Source organism: Phoenix dactylifera, unplaced genomic scaffold, assembly GCF_009389715.1.
Source record: "Phoenix dactylifera cultivar Barhee BC4 unplaced genomic scaffold, palm_55x_up_171113_PBpolish2nd_filt_p 000352F, whole genome shotgun sequence".
In the NCBI taxonomy this organism is placed as follows: domain Eukaryota; kingdom Viridiplantae; phylum Streptophyta; class Magnoliopsida; order Arecales; family Arecaceae; genus Phoenix; species Phoenix dactylifera.
The window spans coordinates 305,710-322,900 of record NW_024067810.1 but is presented as its reverse complement, the minus strand read 5'-3'; the positions used below and the strand labels follow the sequence as shown (position 1 = coordinate 322,900).

Below are 17,191 nucleotides of genomic sequence, written 5' to 3'. Positions count from 1 at the left end.
TTGGGAAAGAAAGGTTTTGTTTGGGTCTGTATAACGGGTCGGATTCGGGTCGGACCTATGTCACATCCGAACCCAGACAGTATTCAGGCCATATTTTTTTTAAACTCAGGTCAAGTAGAAAACGAAATATCTAACAATCGAACTAGAATTTTTATTGAAGAATCTTATAATACAGGCCAAGTATGATTGGCCATATAACAGCCATTTAATGGGCTTCACTATTAGTTTTTTTAAAAAATATACACTACTCCAATAGAAGGCAATGAATTCAAATTGGCCTTTAGGGCTCGTTTGGTTCGCGAGAAGTATTTTTCCTCCTAGGAATATAATTTCTGGAAAACAAATTCGTAGAAAGAGGGTGCCTAGAAAAGTACTTTTAGCATGTTTGGTTGACCATGGAAAAGTAACAAATTTTCAAAGTACTTATGTTTGGTTGGCCATCCACTTTCCTAGGAAAGTTATGTATAATTTCTATAATGCCCTTAATAAAAATTAGGTCTTTAATGCTGAAAGGTCTTTTTGGAAAAAAGTAAAAATAGAGTGATTCTCGCCTCATGGGAAAGTAACTTTCCCATGTTTCTCATGGAAAAGACTTTCCCATGAAATATGGGAATCATATTCCCATGGAAATACAACTTTCTCAGCTCTCTCCTTGGAAAACTCCAACAAAACAAGAGGCATCTCATTACTTTTCCGTTGACCACACTTTCCCCCTTCTTTTCCCACGAACCAAACGAGCCCTTAGTTTATTTACTGACTTGTGATTCCGCTTCCTCTGTAACACAACTCAAACAGCTCATGCCCCATACTAGTCAATAATATTTCGAAGTGACCGATACAACTAAGGTTCACTATTTCGATATCAAACCTCGTATCGGTGCCATATTAGCACTGTATCGATATATTACAAAACAATTTTTTTTGGCATACCGAATATTGGTCCATCATAGGGGTGGCAAAATATGACCCGACTCGCCAACCCGACCCGTGTTCGACTCGCCATAAACAGGTTTGGATTTGGCCTAAACAGGTTCGGGTCGTAAACAGGTAGACCCGTTTAACCTGTTTATTAATTGGGTCGGATACGAGTTTTAGATGTCTGACCCGTTTAAACCGTTTAACCCGTTTAACCCGTTGGCAGGTTAAACAGGTCTAAACAGGTTAAACAGGTTAAATAGGTCTAAACAGGTTAAATGGGTCTAAACAGGTCTAAATAGGTCGGGTTGGGCAGGTTAAACAGGTTTAAACAGGTTAAACGGGTCAGATTGAGCAAACAGGTTAAACAGGTCGGGTCAGATTGGGTAAACAGATTACCTGTTTATTAAACAGGTTAAACGGGTCGGGTCGGATTACCTGTTTAATAAACAAGTCAGGTTCAGGTTGTAATTTCTGACCTGTTTAATAAACAGGTCGGGTTCAGATTTATGATTTTCTGACCCGATCCGTCTATGATCCGATCCGACCCGATTGCCACCCCTAGTCCATCATCTACATTAAATACTGATATGATATGGTATGTCTTATATCGTCTAGTTCGGACTGATACAATGAACTATAAATACAATCCTATCGATTTGTTATTTCAGGGCCGCAGCGGAGTAAAGTGGGAGTTGCAAAGAGGGAAGGAGGCAGGAGGGGTATTAGTTAGATGGACGAGCGTGCTGATAATAATGGTTAGATGGATCGTGGTAAGTGCTAGCAGTAATGAGAGAGGGTGGGAAATTGGAAATGGGTGAATGCTGGTAGCGGCGAGAGGGTAGGGAAATGGAAGCAGGCACGTGAGTGTGACCAAAGGAACTGGAAAAAGAGCATCTTTTGCATAAACAAAGGCGGCCCAATATATTTAGGGGCCTAAGGTGAACTCACTAAAAAAACATCTTTTTTAAAAAAATAATATTTTTTAATAAATACAAAATATTTTAAAAAATTATGTAAAAATAATTCATATGTTGTAGAGATGGCGTTTCTAATGGTATGTTGTAGACAATCCATACTTAAAAACTAAATTTGTTTTTTCAAGAATGGCAATAAGAGAGAAATTTTGAGACAAGGTATGGGAGGTTGGCATCAGGTGACAATCAACCAAAAAAAAAGAAACTGCATTAATACAGACCCACAGATCACACATATAGAGACCATGCAGACTCTGAAACAACAGTTTCAAAAGTTATCTGACTTCCTTGATCCAGCCTTTAGATAATCAATATTTATAAATTTGACTCCAATCATAATAAAACTTAAGCATTTGATCATAATTCATAACAACCGGCAATATCTGTAGCTCTTTTTTTTTCTATTGTTATGTTTTACAACCGGCTGATCTCATGTCGATGCCTTCAACTAGGAGGAAAAAAAATTGTCAGGAATTAAGTCCTCCTAATGCACTCAAAAATCAGCTTTTTCCGGAGGGAGAAGGGGAAAAAATCTTCCTCGAAGCGTCAAAATCGCAGCTTGAGCTTCCTTTTGACCCAGATGAGCATATATTAACACTGTGACAATAGAACGAACACATTACTAACAACAATTTTTCCTCTACTCCACGAGCTCCCACAAACTGCAATGCTAAAATTGCCGTCCATTCTACAGAGTAATCGCCGGTTTGTCCCAAAATTTCAAATAAAAAAAGGAAGAAAATTCATGCACACGACCGCTACCGAGCAAAGCGACGTGCTCCAATGTTCTCATCAGATGACTAATCGATTAGCAACATAAAAAGATGAGGGATAAAAGGAGGAATTTCTTGACAGACCAAAGAGGAGGAAGCAGGACCTTCTTCTCCATGGACTGCACGAAGTACGCCACCGGCACCATGAATCACTGCTGCTCTTCCTCCCCTTCTATCCCAACCTTTGTTCCCACGAACCCTTTGGGCGGCTTTTACTGTAGCTCTGCGGACTGCGGTGGGCTTTTCTTTGAGCTGGCCCTGTGATAAGGACTTGCAAAGTTACAAGCCAATGTAAATCTATATAAATAATATAAAAAAAATTCTATTATATATAGGAATTTAACCAACGTAGTTTCACATATTTCTTTTTACTATTTCTTGATCTTTTTATATAACCATTCTTTACTAACATTTTACAAAATGGCACTTCACTTATATGAGTTTAAACCGTCCAATCCTCTTTTTTTTCTTTTTTTTTCGGATGGGTAATATTGTAGGTTTTTATTTTATGCACACGAACAATTTTCTTGCCGGTAAAAAAAGAACGACATAGCTCACAAATTTTGTTGCCAAACATAGAGGCTACTTAGCTGTAGAGTTACCAAATCAATAGTCATTCAAGTAAACTTTTCGTATGTGCATGATGGGCGCCTGAAGCATTTTATTTTTCAATTCTTTTTTTCTATCTTTTTTTTCCTCTCGATATATACAGCAAGGGGTAGCCCTCTCTTGATAGTAAATTTGATTTACAATTTAATATTTTTTATGTCCAAACTCGAGCTATGATCGGCACTATTTAATACCCCCATCCTCAATCTCCATTAAAGATGGGATTTGATCTTAAATAAATTTGGCACACAAACCAAAAATTTTATTAAAACAATGAGTCAGCCGATTCCACTCTTATTATTTTCTCCCTATTTTATTTTATTTCTTCCTTTTCCAAACCGTGGCTGCAAAAATGATTACTTTGGGCATCATCTGCCAAATTTGGAATTATATATTATTAAAGTAATAACTATGATGGCAGCTACAATGCTATTGTTGTGGATCAAATCTGGCCCGAGGGTGACCATGCCGGTGGAGCCGATGAAGCCGTTGGTGCTGAAAAGGGGACGACGGGAGCCATCTCCTACGCGACGGCTGCGGACTTGCATAAAGCCTCACCGATTTTCACAGTGAGGCCCCTCCGACGATCAAGTTAGAGTGGGTGAATTTGGTCGCGACCAAAAGTCCCTTAGAAATTACCTGACCGAGCTATTTATAGCCTCGGTGGAGTGGCCCATGTAACGGAGGTACTGTCAGTCTCCATTATAAGGGGGTGTGGCTCTGAGCCGGATGGCGTGTAGCTCAGGCAGGCTGATGATGTCCGGTACAACCCGTTCTTAAGAACGGTAGGATGTTGACAGTCACGGCAGAGTATGACCGGAGTAGTCAAAGTGACGTCTGACTGCTGTTGGCAGGTTATGGAGACATGACACGGCGGTGTGGTGGAGTACGGCCACGTAGGTGGGCGTAGGGCCGCATATGGATGCGGTCGTTGACGAGGCCAAGCTCGTTAAGTAGTCGCGTCATGCGTTTAGCGAGGTCGGCCTGATGGAGAATGAGAGTAGCTTGGTTTTACAGGTTCCGAGGTGTACTCGAGGGAGCGCTCTGAGCTCGAGGGTCAGAACGTATGCTGTGTATCGCTGAGGTTGGCGTTTGTCTAGAGGCACTCCGAACTTGGTCTGGGGAATCGACGAATGTCTAGAGTTGGTAGAGGTTTAGGCAGAGTTTCGAGGACGAGTTGGCTCTGGATCGAGATGAAGATTCAGTCATTCATCGTCAGTATTTACTGGGCCAAAACTGTGCAGCCTTTTAGTCGTGGGCTGGACGATCCATTTTTCTCTCTATCAGCAATAATAAACATTGACGACCTTATATTTTGCTACTTTCTACCAAGATTTTAATAATAATCGTTCTCTATTATAATGGACCTTACTAAAATTATTTTCGGCTGATATAATGGCTATAAATACTATCATTTGCCTCAAGATATAAATAATAAATGCGATCATTGTTTGCATAACAGCATTTTAATGGAACTAATCAAGCCAATCTCGTGAATTACACTAATCCTCCCTTGGTTTCTCTTTGCTTTATATTATACACTATAACGTTTTCATACCCAACGGACGGTCATGATTACAGTCTGAAAAAATGAAAATAATTTGGAGGAGCAAGTTAGTTTATAGTATCATTCTCCAGTCCGATTTTGAGTCCGTTTAATTCGTTACGTTCGATTTCCACGTGTCCGCATCTGGCAGAGAAATTATTGGCCCGATCGATCAAATAATTTTTCCACCTTGAGAGATCACAACTGGGGGCACTACATTCACTGGTTCATCGACACGTGTCACTTTCAATAGAAATCCCCTGGCCCTTAGCATGACCCAGGGTGGCAATTCCCGTAGTTTTATAGAAACCTAGGGTTATTCAAATAGAATTCGACCACCTCGAAAACTTTGGCAACCGTGCCTTCGAGAACGCGTACCCTCCCACCCCACCCTTATAAGTACGCGAAGCCGTCGCTCGCCCCTCCCCAAGCCATGCCAAACCCTAGAGCCGGATTTCCCACTGGGAACCTAGCCCTAACCCCAATCCCAAGCCCCGCCTTCGATTCCACTTCCTCTCCTCGCTCTCGCGTCGGCGGCGGCCGCTTCTGCCCGATCCTGGAGCCGCCATGAAGTCCCGGGGCCTCGCGGCCGCGCGGCGATCCGCTTCCTTCCACGGCCTGGCGCAGGGGGCCTCCGACCGGGCAACGCCGATCCAGCTACCGGAGAACCACCGGAATCTCCCTCGGCGGCCGGAGATCAACGGAGGGGTGGCGGGGCAGCGGCTGACGAAGGTTTTGCTGAACCTGACGATCGAGGGGAGCGTGGGGCCCGTGCTCTTGGTGATGTCGCTGGAGAACACGGTGGCGGATATCGTCCGGGCGGCGGTGGAGACATACGCCAAGCAGGGCCGCCGACCGCTGCTCCCCCACACCGATCCCAAGGCTTTCAACCTCCACTACTCCCAGTATAGCCTAGAGAGTACGCATTCCCTTCTCCTCTCTCTCTCTCTCTCTGTGACCCGCGCTAGGGTTTCCATCGCCTTCGTCTCTCTCCTCCATGGCTTCAGAATTTTATTTTAGTTTCCGAAATTGCCCCCGACGTTTTCAAATTTCCTTCTTAATTTCTCCGACGAACGCATAGAAATTTTCATGCGGGTAATGCACTGCCCCTCCAAGGCTCCAACTCTCTTGACAACCCGCATCGGAATTTCTATGCGGTCGTTCGGATGGAAGGATTAGAACGGAAGGTTGGCATGTGGTGAGTGTTTGATCTTTGGATGGTTTTTATTAGTTTTGAATCCGGAGGAGAAACTGATCGCCTTGGGATCTCGGAACTTCTTCTTGTACTCGAAGCCCTCGAAGCCGGCAAACATGGTGGTGGGACGCCAGAATTATGGAGCCAAGGAGGTGCCGGCGGCTGCCGTGAAGTCGCGTTGATTTTAGAATTTTTGAGTCGTGGAATATCGAATTTGACACGGAATTTCCGAATTTGTCTCTGGATCCATTCTTGAATTTTGGAATAATGTTAGGTCTTCCTATTTGTTTTTGGTGGAAGAAGTCTATATTTTAATAAGATAGCATGCTCTATCAGATGAACCAATTCAATGGTTCTCCCCACACCTCTTTGTATTCAAACTATTCAAGATCAAAATATGAATGAGAATTCGTTATGTTATCCACCATACACTTGCCTTGGACTCGTCTATTGGATTTGATCCATCTAATAATTTTTCCAAAGAGAGAGAGAAGCATGTACTTTTATGAGAAGGAGAGAGAATTGAGGTGTATCTTGTGATTTACCAACAGATTTGCAACAACCCCCTTCTATCACATTGGCAAGGGAACTTAGGAGGATTTGAATGAGGCTAGCATGCATGGTTTTAAGATGGATGTTTGTTTGGAAAAATCTATGCAAGGATGGCAGTTAGTTAGGTTTGTTTGAATTCATATCAGGTCAAGTATGGACAATAATGTATAAAAATATTAACCCATATCAAACCTGACCCAAATGATCTATTTGATCCTTAATCTAATCTATTTTGCAAGACTCGATTGTCAATGGACCTAGCCTAACAATCCAATACTTTTAATTCTTATCATCTCTTTTTCTAAATTGATTAAAATAATAAGTATTATAAAAGATTTATTATTCAAAAAAAAATTATCCAAGATCATCATTTGATCCAGACTAAAATATTCCGACCTGGATAGAATTCTAGTCGCGTGATCGGAGCCAGCTTAAAGCTCTAATTCACATCTAACCTATTTAAAGTTTGAGTTAAAAATTATGAAATCCATATTTGATGGATAAGGAAAAAAAAATCTTATCTAAACTTGACCCAGATAAGATCAGGTCTGCTTAAGTTTTTGGCCCCCTCAATTTTGAGGCTAGAGTTACATCTTTTGCACAAAAGAATGATTGATGTTCTTTCACAATATTGACTATTGGATTGTGCCCTATACAGATCTCAAAGCACTTCGAGCTTTTTCAATCATCTGCTTGTATAATTCTCGAAGCGACTATTGCACGATCCAATGGTAGATTTGTGGGAAGAAATATAAATCTTTTTTTTGCATAAAAGGTAAACCCCATCTTTCAATTTTTGGTACCCTTGTGGACCATATCAACTACTTCGACTTCTAGGCCCAGGGAGTACTAAATTGGCTTGAACTTAGTGGAGCACGGGTCTTATCATCTTTATGTGCTTGATGATCGATGCAATAAAAGAAAATGAATTAAGATTCAATATAGCTCGATGTCATTAGTCCTATGTTGTATCTTTTTACCATGTTCTAAAAAATAGCTTTATAGCATTGTAATGGATTTAGCGTCATCGTGCAAATATAATAGCAATCATTCGGCCCTTCCTATAATAAAAATAATAATTTTGACAATAAATTTATATGTCAATTTGGAAGATAATACTCTTTGAATAATGACACAACAAGACATCATCGTTTTTCACAATTATTGTTAATTATTATCTATAATAGGTACTATGGGTCATGATGGCTATGATTAAAAATCCTATGATAGGTTGGAGTAACAACTTTTTTTTTTTGTTTTTTTTTAATGCTCAATAACATTGTAAAATATAATGGCCAATAACACTATTGAAACATGCGAATTTTTCTTTAAAAAATTCAAGATTATTGAACTCAACCATCAAAATTATCTCTCTCTTACAAATTTTATTACAGGGATTGAGAGAAGTTTACTAAGGTTTAAATAGCAGTCCTCAAGATCTTAGCTTAATGCCAACCCTTCAAGTTAGTGACAAATTCCTAGCCAAGCCATCATCACAGATCTCACAAGACATGTAAAAGGCCAAATGGTTGTTAGAGATGCTTTCTTGTACTTCCATAAGTTTCTCTAGATTTAGAGGGCGAGGTCTAAACGCAGATGCGCAAAATGTTAATGGTGGCATGGGACATTGCGGACTTTGAGTGACAAGGTTTAGGAAGATAAATAGCAGATTTATTTCCACCAAAATAAAGAAAAGGCTAAATTACAAAGTGAGATGAACCATCTAAGAATGAAATTGGGCTTGTCCAAGTAATCATACCCTCTATTTAAATGGCAATTTGAGTGTTTCAAGCCAAGCCCAACAAATTAAGGTAAGCCTAAGTCTACCTTTTAGCTCATTGTGTGAATAGAAAGAGCCTGATTCCAATCAAACATGAGCCTCTCACAAATAGCTTATTTGTTTGATGCCGTCGTCTAAAGAATGTCTTTTGAGAAATATTGTGAAAATGAGAATCAGATTATCGAGCTACCAGTCGTTAGACTTAATTCCAAGAATCTTAAGCATATATGAATATGTTTCCAACTCTAAATTTTATGCCCATATTTCATAAAATGTTATGTGAACCCTTACAAGACTCGAGCAATATACCAGGTGGACAATGGCCATGTCCAATGTAAATAGACAAAGATGAATTAGATTTGAGATATATATAATTTTATGGTACATGGACATGGACAAGAGCTGATTGTGCAATTGCCAAGCAAGAAGCAATGCCTGCTTATAAAATCATTGTATACTTGAGGTATTATCTATTTAGCCAAAAGAGATCAAGGAAACCTAATCTTTGTCCAACGACTTCACCCATCCTTGACATTTTCAAATAACTAATGCATTTCACTTTTATCAATATCATCTCTATCAAGGAGTACTGTAACTTATAAACCTATCCTTGATGGTTTTACTGGTATGCACGCTCATAGAAACACGCATGAAGAGGAGAGGGTCGAGAATAAGTGATTGAGTGAGTGAAAGAGAGAGCCTTTGAGCGAAATATCAAATGTACAGTTCCTTGTCTTATGGTTGATGTGGCATTTTGTCATGGTGGAAAAGACTGAATGGCAGGAGCCAGGAACAACACAAAAGATTGAGAACAAGAGAGAAGTGAAAGATTAGGAGCCCCATTGTGGTAGGCGACTCAGACACGGTAATTGGCTAGATGTAGGGCCAGCATAACCATGTTGACCGGCACCCATTGCTTTAGAATATTTGTGGGCTCGTGGGAGAGTTTGCTTCCTTTTAGGTCATTTATGTTTATCGAGAGCCGAACAATGCTGTTAATTGGTTGCTCTCTATATTACGCACCACTCAGAAGAGTTCTTCTAAAAGAATGTGTTTCTTCTTTTTTCTGTTAACTTTTTCTTTTTGACCTTTCTGGATGTCCTCATGCACATTTGGTGTGAGTTACCGCCGTACCAAAAAAAAAAGAGAAAAAATTGAAGAGTTTCTTTGTTATAGTTGTACCATCCATTTTGACTCTGCATCATGATTATTAGTATAAATTTCTTCGCTAAACCATATTGTAGGATGAATTGGGTTAGGCAAATCCAACCAAGAGACAACCTAAACAATAAAGACTTTTGTCCAGTTCATTCGAGTTCTCTCCCTCTCTCTCTCTCTCTCTCTCTCTCTCTCTCTCTCTCTCTATATATATATATATATATATATATATATATATATATATATATATATTTGAGAACTACGGCAAGAAAATTCTTGGCCAAAAATCGGATGGAAGTGGGATATGAACTCACATACTTGATACCAAAACATCAAAGACTTTATAAATTGCACACTAGTTAACATCCACAGCTCTCCAACCATACTTGTTTTAGAGCAGGCTATGTTATTATGAGATTAGAGCATGCACATTGTTCATCTTAAATACATTAAATTCTTATTACATTACACATTGGTGAAGCAAAATCTATTGGAAAACTAATATTTGATACTCCCACTTCAAGCAACACTCCCATCGACACATTTCACAACCCAACGTGGGGCTGCATGATTTGGTGCCGATGTATCATCGAAAAGGGTATGCAGTTGGGTGCATTTATGGTATGTATACATTAAGTAAATATTCTTTTCTTTCTTGTGCTGGACTTGAGTTAAAAGATCAAAATCCCTCTTTTACCAAAAAAAAAAAAAAGATCAAAATCCCTCACCGCCCCGGTCCCAGCATGGGACGGGAGCCTTCCCCACAATATAATTAGAATCCCACGCCTTCTCACCGGAAGGCGTCCACGTTCCGGTGGCAGCGCGGGGGGCGAGCATTGGGGGTTGGCGGGGCGGGATGGTTTTCGTTTGGATCACCGCCTTCTTCCTCCTGATCGCCCTCATCGTTCTTATCATCTACCAGGTAACTTCTCCCGTCTAATCGAGCCCAAAAATCCAAGCTTTAGTCGTTTTCTCTCAAACCCTTGGATAAAAATCGAAACTTTATGTCCTCTCGAGCTCGCGAAGCAAAAATCGAACTTTTTACGAGATGCTGATCCCCTTTTCCCTCTCGTCTGTTCTTAATATTTGCTGTTTTTAGATCATCGGTTGACTTTATGGTTGTTTTGCTAACGGAATTTTTTTTTTTTTAATTTATCTCAATGGAACAAAATTTGAAGCCTGCATAAGGTTTTTAGATGATAGAATACTTGCTAGTTCTCTTGTCTGGTGAATGGGCGGAAGATGAGTAGGTTATTGATCTGCTCTTGGCTGGAGTTTTAAAGCAGGGTGGTAGTTTGTTCTATTCGAATAAGATGACAAGCCGTGCTGTGGTTCGGGGGCTTTTACCTGAGGGGAAAAATAGTGAAGTTGATTTCAGCGTTGGAGCTAATAAAGCTCTGAGTTTGGATGGCTTCTTCCTTTGATGTTTTGTGCTTTTGTTTGGTGGGATAGTAAGAATGACTCTTTAATCATCTTTAGAGGGTGGTATGAAGGTATGGTGCTACTTGATGGAATGGACTACTCTTTTATTGTTCGAAATGTGAAAAAGAAGGGCTTGGAAAAATTGGAGTCTTTGGGCCTGTTAGTTTAAGCAATAGTGTGGTAAAGGTTGTACATTGAGTTCTTATCGGTTGGCTTTAGCTTGAGGGCTTGTGATTTGGTTGAGACTTTCCCTCTGTTTTGGATTGCATATCTAGTTTGGGCAAGTGTATTAACAGAAGCAGGGGAATGATGTAGATTTTAAAAAATTGAAAAATTTGAACAGTGTCTATTTGTTTGAGGCCTTGGGGGATATAGAGGATTTTGACTTTGAGAAGAAGTGAATTATTTGCTTGCAACATGTCTTTTCAACTTTATGGCAATCTATCCTACCTTATGCTGTACTTACGTACACATTATTTGTCACATCTGAGTAGTGTAACTGGTCAAGTTATTGGCATGTGAGAAGTCATAAAAGTCATTACCATGTGCGAAGCATCATGTTGGTTCTTTTTATAGCTCAAACTCTATGCGGCACATATTCGAAATGAGTGATATTCATCAACTTCATGTGCTTTTTTTCTCTCTTTCTTTGGATTTGTTCAGGTTAATTAGGGTTTGGTTTTTGTTTTCCTCTGCTTGTCATAGTATCGGCTAAATCATATTATAATCCACTGACGAGCATGTACATACATATATATGCACAAAGAAGGTAAACTTATTTGTATAATGGAATCACTGATAGTGCATTCTTTCATTGATGTTCTTCACTCTGGAATTGCAATTCTTCATCTGGTTCAGAACAATGAGAAAATTTGTCAACAAATATGCTTTTGTCATGGTCGATCTCTTTCTAGGAATCCTTCATTTACGATGTCTTATTGTTCACCTCATCAATAAGTAACCACACTAGGGGGATGAAGGCGGTATTAACAAGATTATCACAAGGGGGTCAAGAAAAAAATATAACCATCAAGTGTAAAATGGATGCCATCCTTTAAGGAATAAATATGAGATATTAGCTTTGTTTCAAAGGTTTTTTTTTCAGAAAATAATTATATTGGTTCTGGAGGGTTGCTTCCAGGCATTTGTTTTGATGCAACTTAGCCTGAAGTGAGGAACTTGGGTTCCCACTTAACCGAAAACCTCAAACTTGAATTCCGCATGGGGGCACCAAGGTCAAGTCCCATGTGGATGAGAAGGGCACTAAGTACTGCCTTTTGAATGCACTGCCACTCACTATCACCTTACAAATGGATCATATAAGAAATATCTAATAAATGAAATGATAATTTAAATGGCAATACCTTTTCTGTTTTTTTTTTAACTTTACATGAATCAGTTTCATCCAAAACAAAAGGCAAGCTTAAGTTGTGGGGACTTGAGTTCTTAGGACTCAAGTTCAAGCACTTCTAATACTTACATGAAAACAAACACAACCAGGGTCACAGGATTGTTTATAATAGACCCAGATATTTGTTGATGTCCTCATATTCATTGCAATAGTTGGCATTTTGGTGGCAATACACAGATTCAGTGCTTCCATGTACTTACTATCTTATATTAAATCAAACATTAGGAAATATGACCCTGAAGGTTTCACATTTTGTGTGAAGTGAAAGATACTGATTTTTGCCTATGGACAAAATTAATAACTTCTACAGAATCATATGTTTGTTGAATGACTAAACATGCTTTGCTGACCTTCTGATATTTCCTGCAAACATTTTTTTCCCTGAATTTAAGTTTGTATACTATACAGCTTGTATTTTGACTCTGAAATTATGTTTTTGCAGCTCATGTGCTTGGCAGACCTAGAGTTTGACTATATTAACCCTTACGATTCAGCTTCACGGATAAATAAAGTGGTTCTACCAGAATTTGCCCTACAAGGAGTCTTATGTCTGCTCTTCCTCCTGTCTGGCCATTGGTTATTGTTTTTGTTTTGTGCTCCTATCGTTTACTACAATGTGAGACTGTAAGTCTTTTTTCCCATACCTTGCACCAGTACAGACATGCTTATAATCATTAAAAGAAGATAGAGAGATCCAATAAATCAAGGTTCATGTTTACATAGGGAAAAATTTTGCCCTTCTTTTATGCTGAAAGTCAGTTTGGTTTTGTACACCTTGATGCAATAATGAAGATTTGAGTGACAGGGCATATCAGCTAGAGTTGATATCAATTTTTATCTGTTACTTTGAGGATCTTTGCTTTTGCAGGCACTTGAGGATCTTCTTCTTCTTCTTTTTTTTTAATGCACATGGATTATTTTTTTTGAGATTTGATTTGACCTTGTCTCTAATTATGTTCTTCGTTTCTTGTCAGTCGTCTGTCCCTGAATTCACAGACTTCTGAATAAGACATGGAGACTTCAGAATTTAGACTATGTATTGTGCAGAACTTACTCGGTAGATGCCTCCTGTTTATTTGACAGAAATTCAAATAGATGATCTGTTTTTGTGCAGTTTGGCATCTTGTGGAGCAAAAAGGATAGTACTGTTCAACTTTGAATTAATTCCATGATGGAGTAAGCCACAAATTAAAAGATTGCATATGTGGCAAACCATCATATCCTTATAACGATTAAGATGTTTTATGAGCAGGATATTGTATACCAAATGGCTTACAAAAGTTGCCACCAATAATTAATGAATAAAGGCAACCATACAAACTGAAATTGTATATTAGAGATGACATATTTTTATCAGGACTTTGTTCTTTTTAATGTCAAGATAAGATACATTTGCCAACAAATGAAGTTATAACATGCAGTTGATTTCTATCTTCTGGCCAAAAGGTTCTCAGTACTTTTTTTCAGAATTAGGCACCAAAATTGACTCTGAAATGAACAAGCAGCTCTTTTTTTTGGGATTCCCCCCAGGTATCAGCAGCAGCAGCATCTGGTGGATGTGACCGAGATATTTAATCAACTCGACACGGAAAAGAAACGTCGCCTTTTTAAGCTGATCAGTGTTGTTGTAATTCTCTTTTTATCTTTATTCTGGTAAATGGCACACCACAAGTCTGGATTTAGATAATTTGTGGGGCAAGTTGGGCTAATTAATGTGATTTCTTGTGCATGCAGGATGATTTGGAGCATGCTGGAGGATGATGAGTAGTCCATCGAAACCCAGTATCTATGGAGTGTTTTACTTGCATGAAACATTAAATTGCCAATTAACCGATGTCAACCAATGTCCTTAATAGCTGCTGGAGCCACATCAGGGCATTTGCTGGTGATCCGGCAACAAGCTCCTGGAAGTGTGCATCGAACTCAAATTGGGTTGTCATGCTCTATTTTGTTATGCTTCCATGTAAATACAAGATTCTTATCTGTTTGATTGTCCATCAATTTCACCTGAATGGTTGTTAAAAAGGGTGACTACTTGTTTACATTCACGAAGATCTTTGTAGTTGTATGATACTTAATATTTATGTTATTGATAAAATTCTGAGTGTTGATTTAGAGCTTTTCAAGCAAGTCCAGTTCCCTTCCAGTTTATCGGTTAGAGATTCATTTGTCGCACGATGTCCTTGTGGTAGTGGTGAATAGAAGGAACTCCTTGGCAGGTTAGGTCATTTTTTCTCTCTTAACCTACATGTATTTTTATGTGATTGTTTGGGTTACCAAAAGTTCAGTGTGAGAGTTTGGCTGGCCCTTGGCACAAGGAAAGCTGAAAACCAGAAAAAAGTCATTCTTCCTGTGGATGTACTTTCTATTTCACCTATCATGGTGTAATATCACCAACCAATGCACTCCTTTCACCAGAAAAATCATTCTAGCCTCTTTGGTTAATGCTTTTAAGAAGACATTAATAGCCTCCTGGCTTAAACTAAATAAAGAACAGCATGTTAAGTTGTCATAGTACTTACATCAGCGTGAACAACCATTTTTGATGGAATAAATACTCTGTTTCTTACCAGATTATCATTTATTCCTCAATGTTCTCTTTGAATTAGTTATAAAGGAAAGTCCAAGTGACGGATGGTCCACCCTTTTATATACCAAGAAAAGAAAAATCGAAGAAAAAGAGAAGTCTACACATCATGAATGGTTATTTGAACAATACAAGTGTAATGGAGATTGCAGCACCCTCTTCTGCTCTAACAAATTAAAAACCTTTCATTAGATGAACGCTCTCTTCAAGTTTTTATTTGATTTTCCTATAATTTCTTTCTTGATTTAACATTAGTTTACCCATGCCTAAGACAGAGACCACACCCCCCACCTTCTACAACTCCCCTCCCCAAATAAATCACCAACAAGAAAAGAAAAGAAAATCTTTTGCTTCAAATCATTGGGAAGAGAATCTTCTTTTCTTCATCTCATTAAAGCATTTTATTCTATAATACCAAAAGTAATCATATACCATAACCATATGAATTTCCAACTTTTAACCAAAGAATTTTAGGAAGTTTTAGGTCGCTGGACCACCTGGAGCCAAAGAAATTTAGAAAATTTTAGGTTACCAGACCAGTCGGTTAACAATTACAACTATGTTTGCTTTTAGCATATTTTTTGCATGCATAGCTACAGTATTCTCCAAATTATTAAATAAATTAAGTTATTCATGATTTTTCTCTTGACCGAAAGATGTTCTGAATTATTCTCCAAAAATGAATTAATCCAGATTCTTCCAAATTATTCTCAAATTGTACATGAATTTTATAATTTAGTCGTAAAGTATTCATGACCAATTAAATACTTATATAATATCACCAATTTATAATACTGCTTACGATTGTTCGAGATGATATTTTTGCCTCTCCTTTGAATAAGCAACTCAAAAATATTTTAAAAGATCTATATTTTTAAATTTTATTATTTTTTATTCGTTATTTGCTATTTTTCTGAAATTTTGACGATTTTTTTAAAGAAATTCTTAATTTGGAATGATTATTCATGTATGACAAACTTGTGACTATGGTTGCTTAGAAATAGGAAGTATCGTGACCCAGCAATTACAACTTAACATCAAAAAAAAAAAAAAAAAATTTTGCATCATTTTATGGCCGCCTATGCATTCTGATGGGAAACTGAAATCAAACAAAAGAGATGTAGTCGGATCTTTTTTACTTCTATAGGATTCAGGTTGGGTCACTCCCAGGTTATTTCTGGATATCTATAAATATAGGCCTAATTTAGCATATAATCCGCTAATCTTATTTGTTATACTGGCTGAACCCACGAATTCTATATGATTTTGCACTCAATCATCCAAACAGGCCCTTACTGAATTCTCAAACCTGCTGGGATCGAGGCTGAGGTGCAGGCCCAGGCTAAACCAACCATTGTTGGAGAAAAATCTTGGAAATGCCATAGCTCCTATCGAGTGTGACACCTACGAACACATCTCAGTGAGAACTTTCCATATAGCTAATTCGAGTGGAGGTCTTCATCCATTTCAAGTAACGACATAGGTTATATGTCTATTTGTTTGTCACAAAGGAACAAAATTATAGAATCTATGGCGTTGACAGACGGTTTCCAGTTTTCCATATTATGGCAAATTTTTTTTGAGAAAAAAGTCCATAATGTGGCAATTAAAAGTTGTAATTTTGCAAATGATTGATACATCAACATGTAATCAGAGAATGCATGGAATTGGCTAACCAAATTGAGGTTAGTAAAGCGAAAGGGCCAGCAGAAAAAGAGTTTGTTTCGAGCATTTTGGCAACCCCCAGTGCCGGTGTGAATAGCTTGACGATATTGGTCATTTTTGGTATACTTCTGATAAAGATTCAAGAATACTTTTGATAGTAGCCATGAATATTTATCAAATATCCTTGTGAAAAAGATGAAGAAGTATGAGCTATACTTGCTGCAATCTATCACCACCAAGTTGTTTACTTGACTATTGAAGATTTAAGATATGGGTTCCAACCAAAAATAACACATTTTGAATTCTCTAGGCATAATCAATATTGCTGATGCAAACTCAGCAACTGTGGTTATGGTGTTGTATATATGTTTTGTATGCAAATTACTTTCATATACATTCATAATTGACGGCAAATTTCTCCACAAATATAGCTTACAATCCAAGAACATGCGAATACCTTCGGATTTATCCTCGTTGATTCGCTGAAAAGCAAATGATTATAAGGGTTGCCAGCTGATCATGATGGATGCATCAGCTGTTCTCTCATCTTTTCTTCCCTCCATCCATGAATGACACTGGAAATAAACAGTTCTGATCTCTC

At 38.4% G+C, this 17,191-nt stretch overlaps 2 protein-coding genes across 3 annotated transcripts; both read left to right on the top strand.

Moving 5' to 3' along the window:
* The first annotated feature begins 5,263 nt into the window (after positions 1-5,263).
* LOC103717403 (uncharacterized protein At4g22758-like) lies at positions 5,264-6,442 on the top strand. The gene is made up of 2 exons (XM_008805776.3): positions 5,264-5,739; positions 6,052-6,442. The coding sequence occupies exons 1-2, from the start codon at positions 5,388-5,390 to the stop codon at positions 6,195-6,197; spliced, it is 498 nt and encodes a 165-aa protein (XP_008803998.1). The 5' UTR covers positions 5,264-5,387; the 3' UTR covers positions 6,198-6,442.
* A 3,769-nt stretch (positions 6,443-10,211) lies between these two features.
* Positions 10,212-14,464, top strand: LOC103717404 (protein cornichon homolog 4-like). Of its 2 annotated transcripts, none has more exons than XM_008805778.3 (4): positions 10,212-10,427; positions 12,781-12,962; positions 13,869-13,965; positions 14,073-14,464. In XM_008805778.3, the coding sequence occupies exons 1-4, from the start codon at positions 10,362-10,364 to the stop codon at positions 14,097-14,099; spliced, it is 372 nt and encodes a 123-aa protein (XP_008804000.1). In that variant the 5' UTR covers positions 10,212-10,361; the 3' UTR covers positions 14,100-14,464. The 2 variants fall into 2 exon arrangements, with proteins under 2 accessions (XP_008804000.1, XP_008803999.1); XM_008805777.3 differs by having other exon boundaries at positions 13,869-13,991.
* The last annotated feature ends 2,727 nt before the right edge of the window (positions 14,465-17,191 follow it).

Excerpts from the sequence above, each read along its gene's own strand:
- LOC103717403 (XM_008805776.3), top strand. The coding sequence starts at position 5,388 with ATGAAGTCCCGGGGCCTCGCGGCCGCGCGGCGATCCGCTTCCTTCCAC. Across the intron at positions 5,740-6,051 it reads CTCCCAGTATAGCCTAGAGA|TTTTGAATCCGGAGGAGAAA; the intron begins GTACGCATTCCC and ends GGTTTTTATTAG.
- LOC103717404 (XM_008805777.3), top strand. The coding sequence starts at position 10,362 with ATGGTTTTCGTTTGGATCACCGCCTTCTTCCTCCTGATCGCCCTCATC. Across the intron at positions 12,963-13,868 it reads GTTTACTACAATGTGAGACT|GTATCAGCAGCAGCAGCATC; the intron begins GTAAGTCTTTTT and ends GATTCCCCCCAG. Across the intron at positions 13,992-14,072 it reads CTCTTTTTATCTTTATTCTG|GATGATTTGGAGCATGCTGG; the intron begins GTAAATGGCACA and ends TTGTGCATGCAG.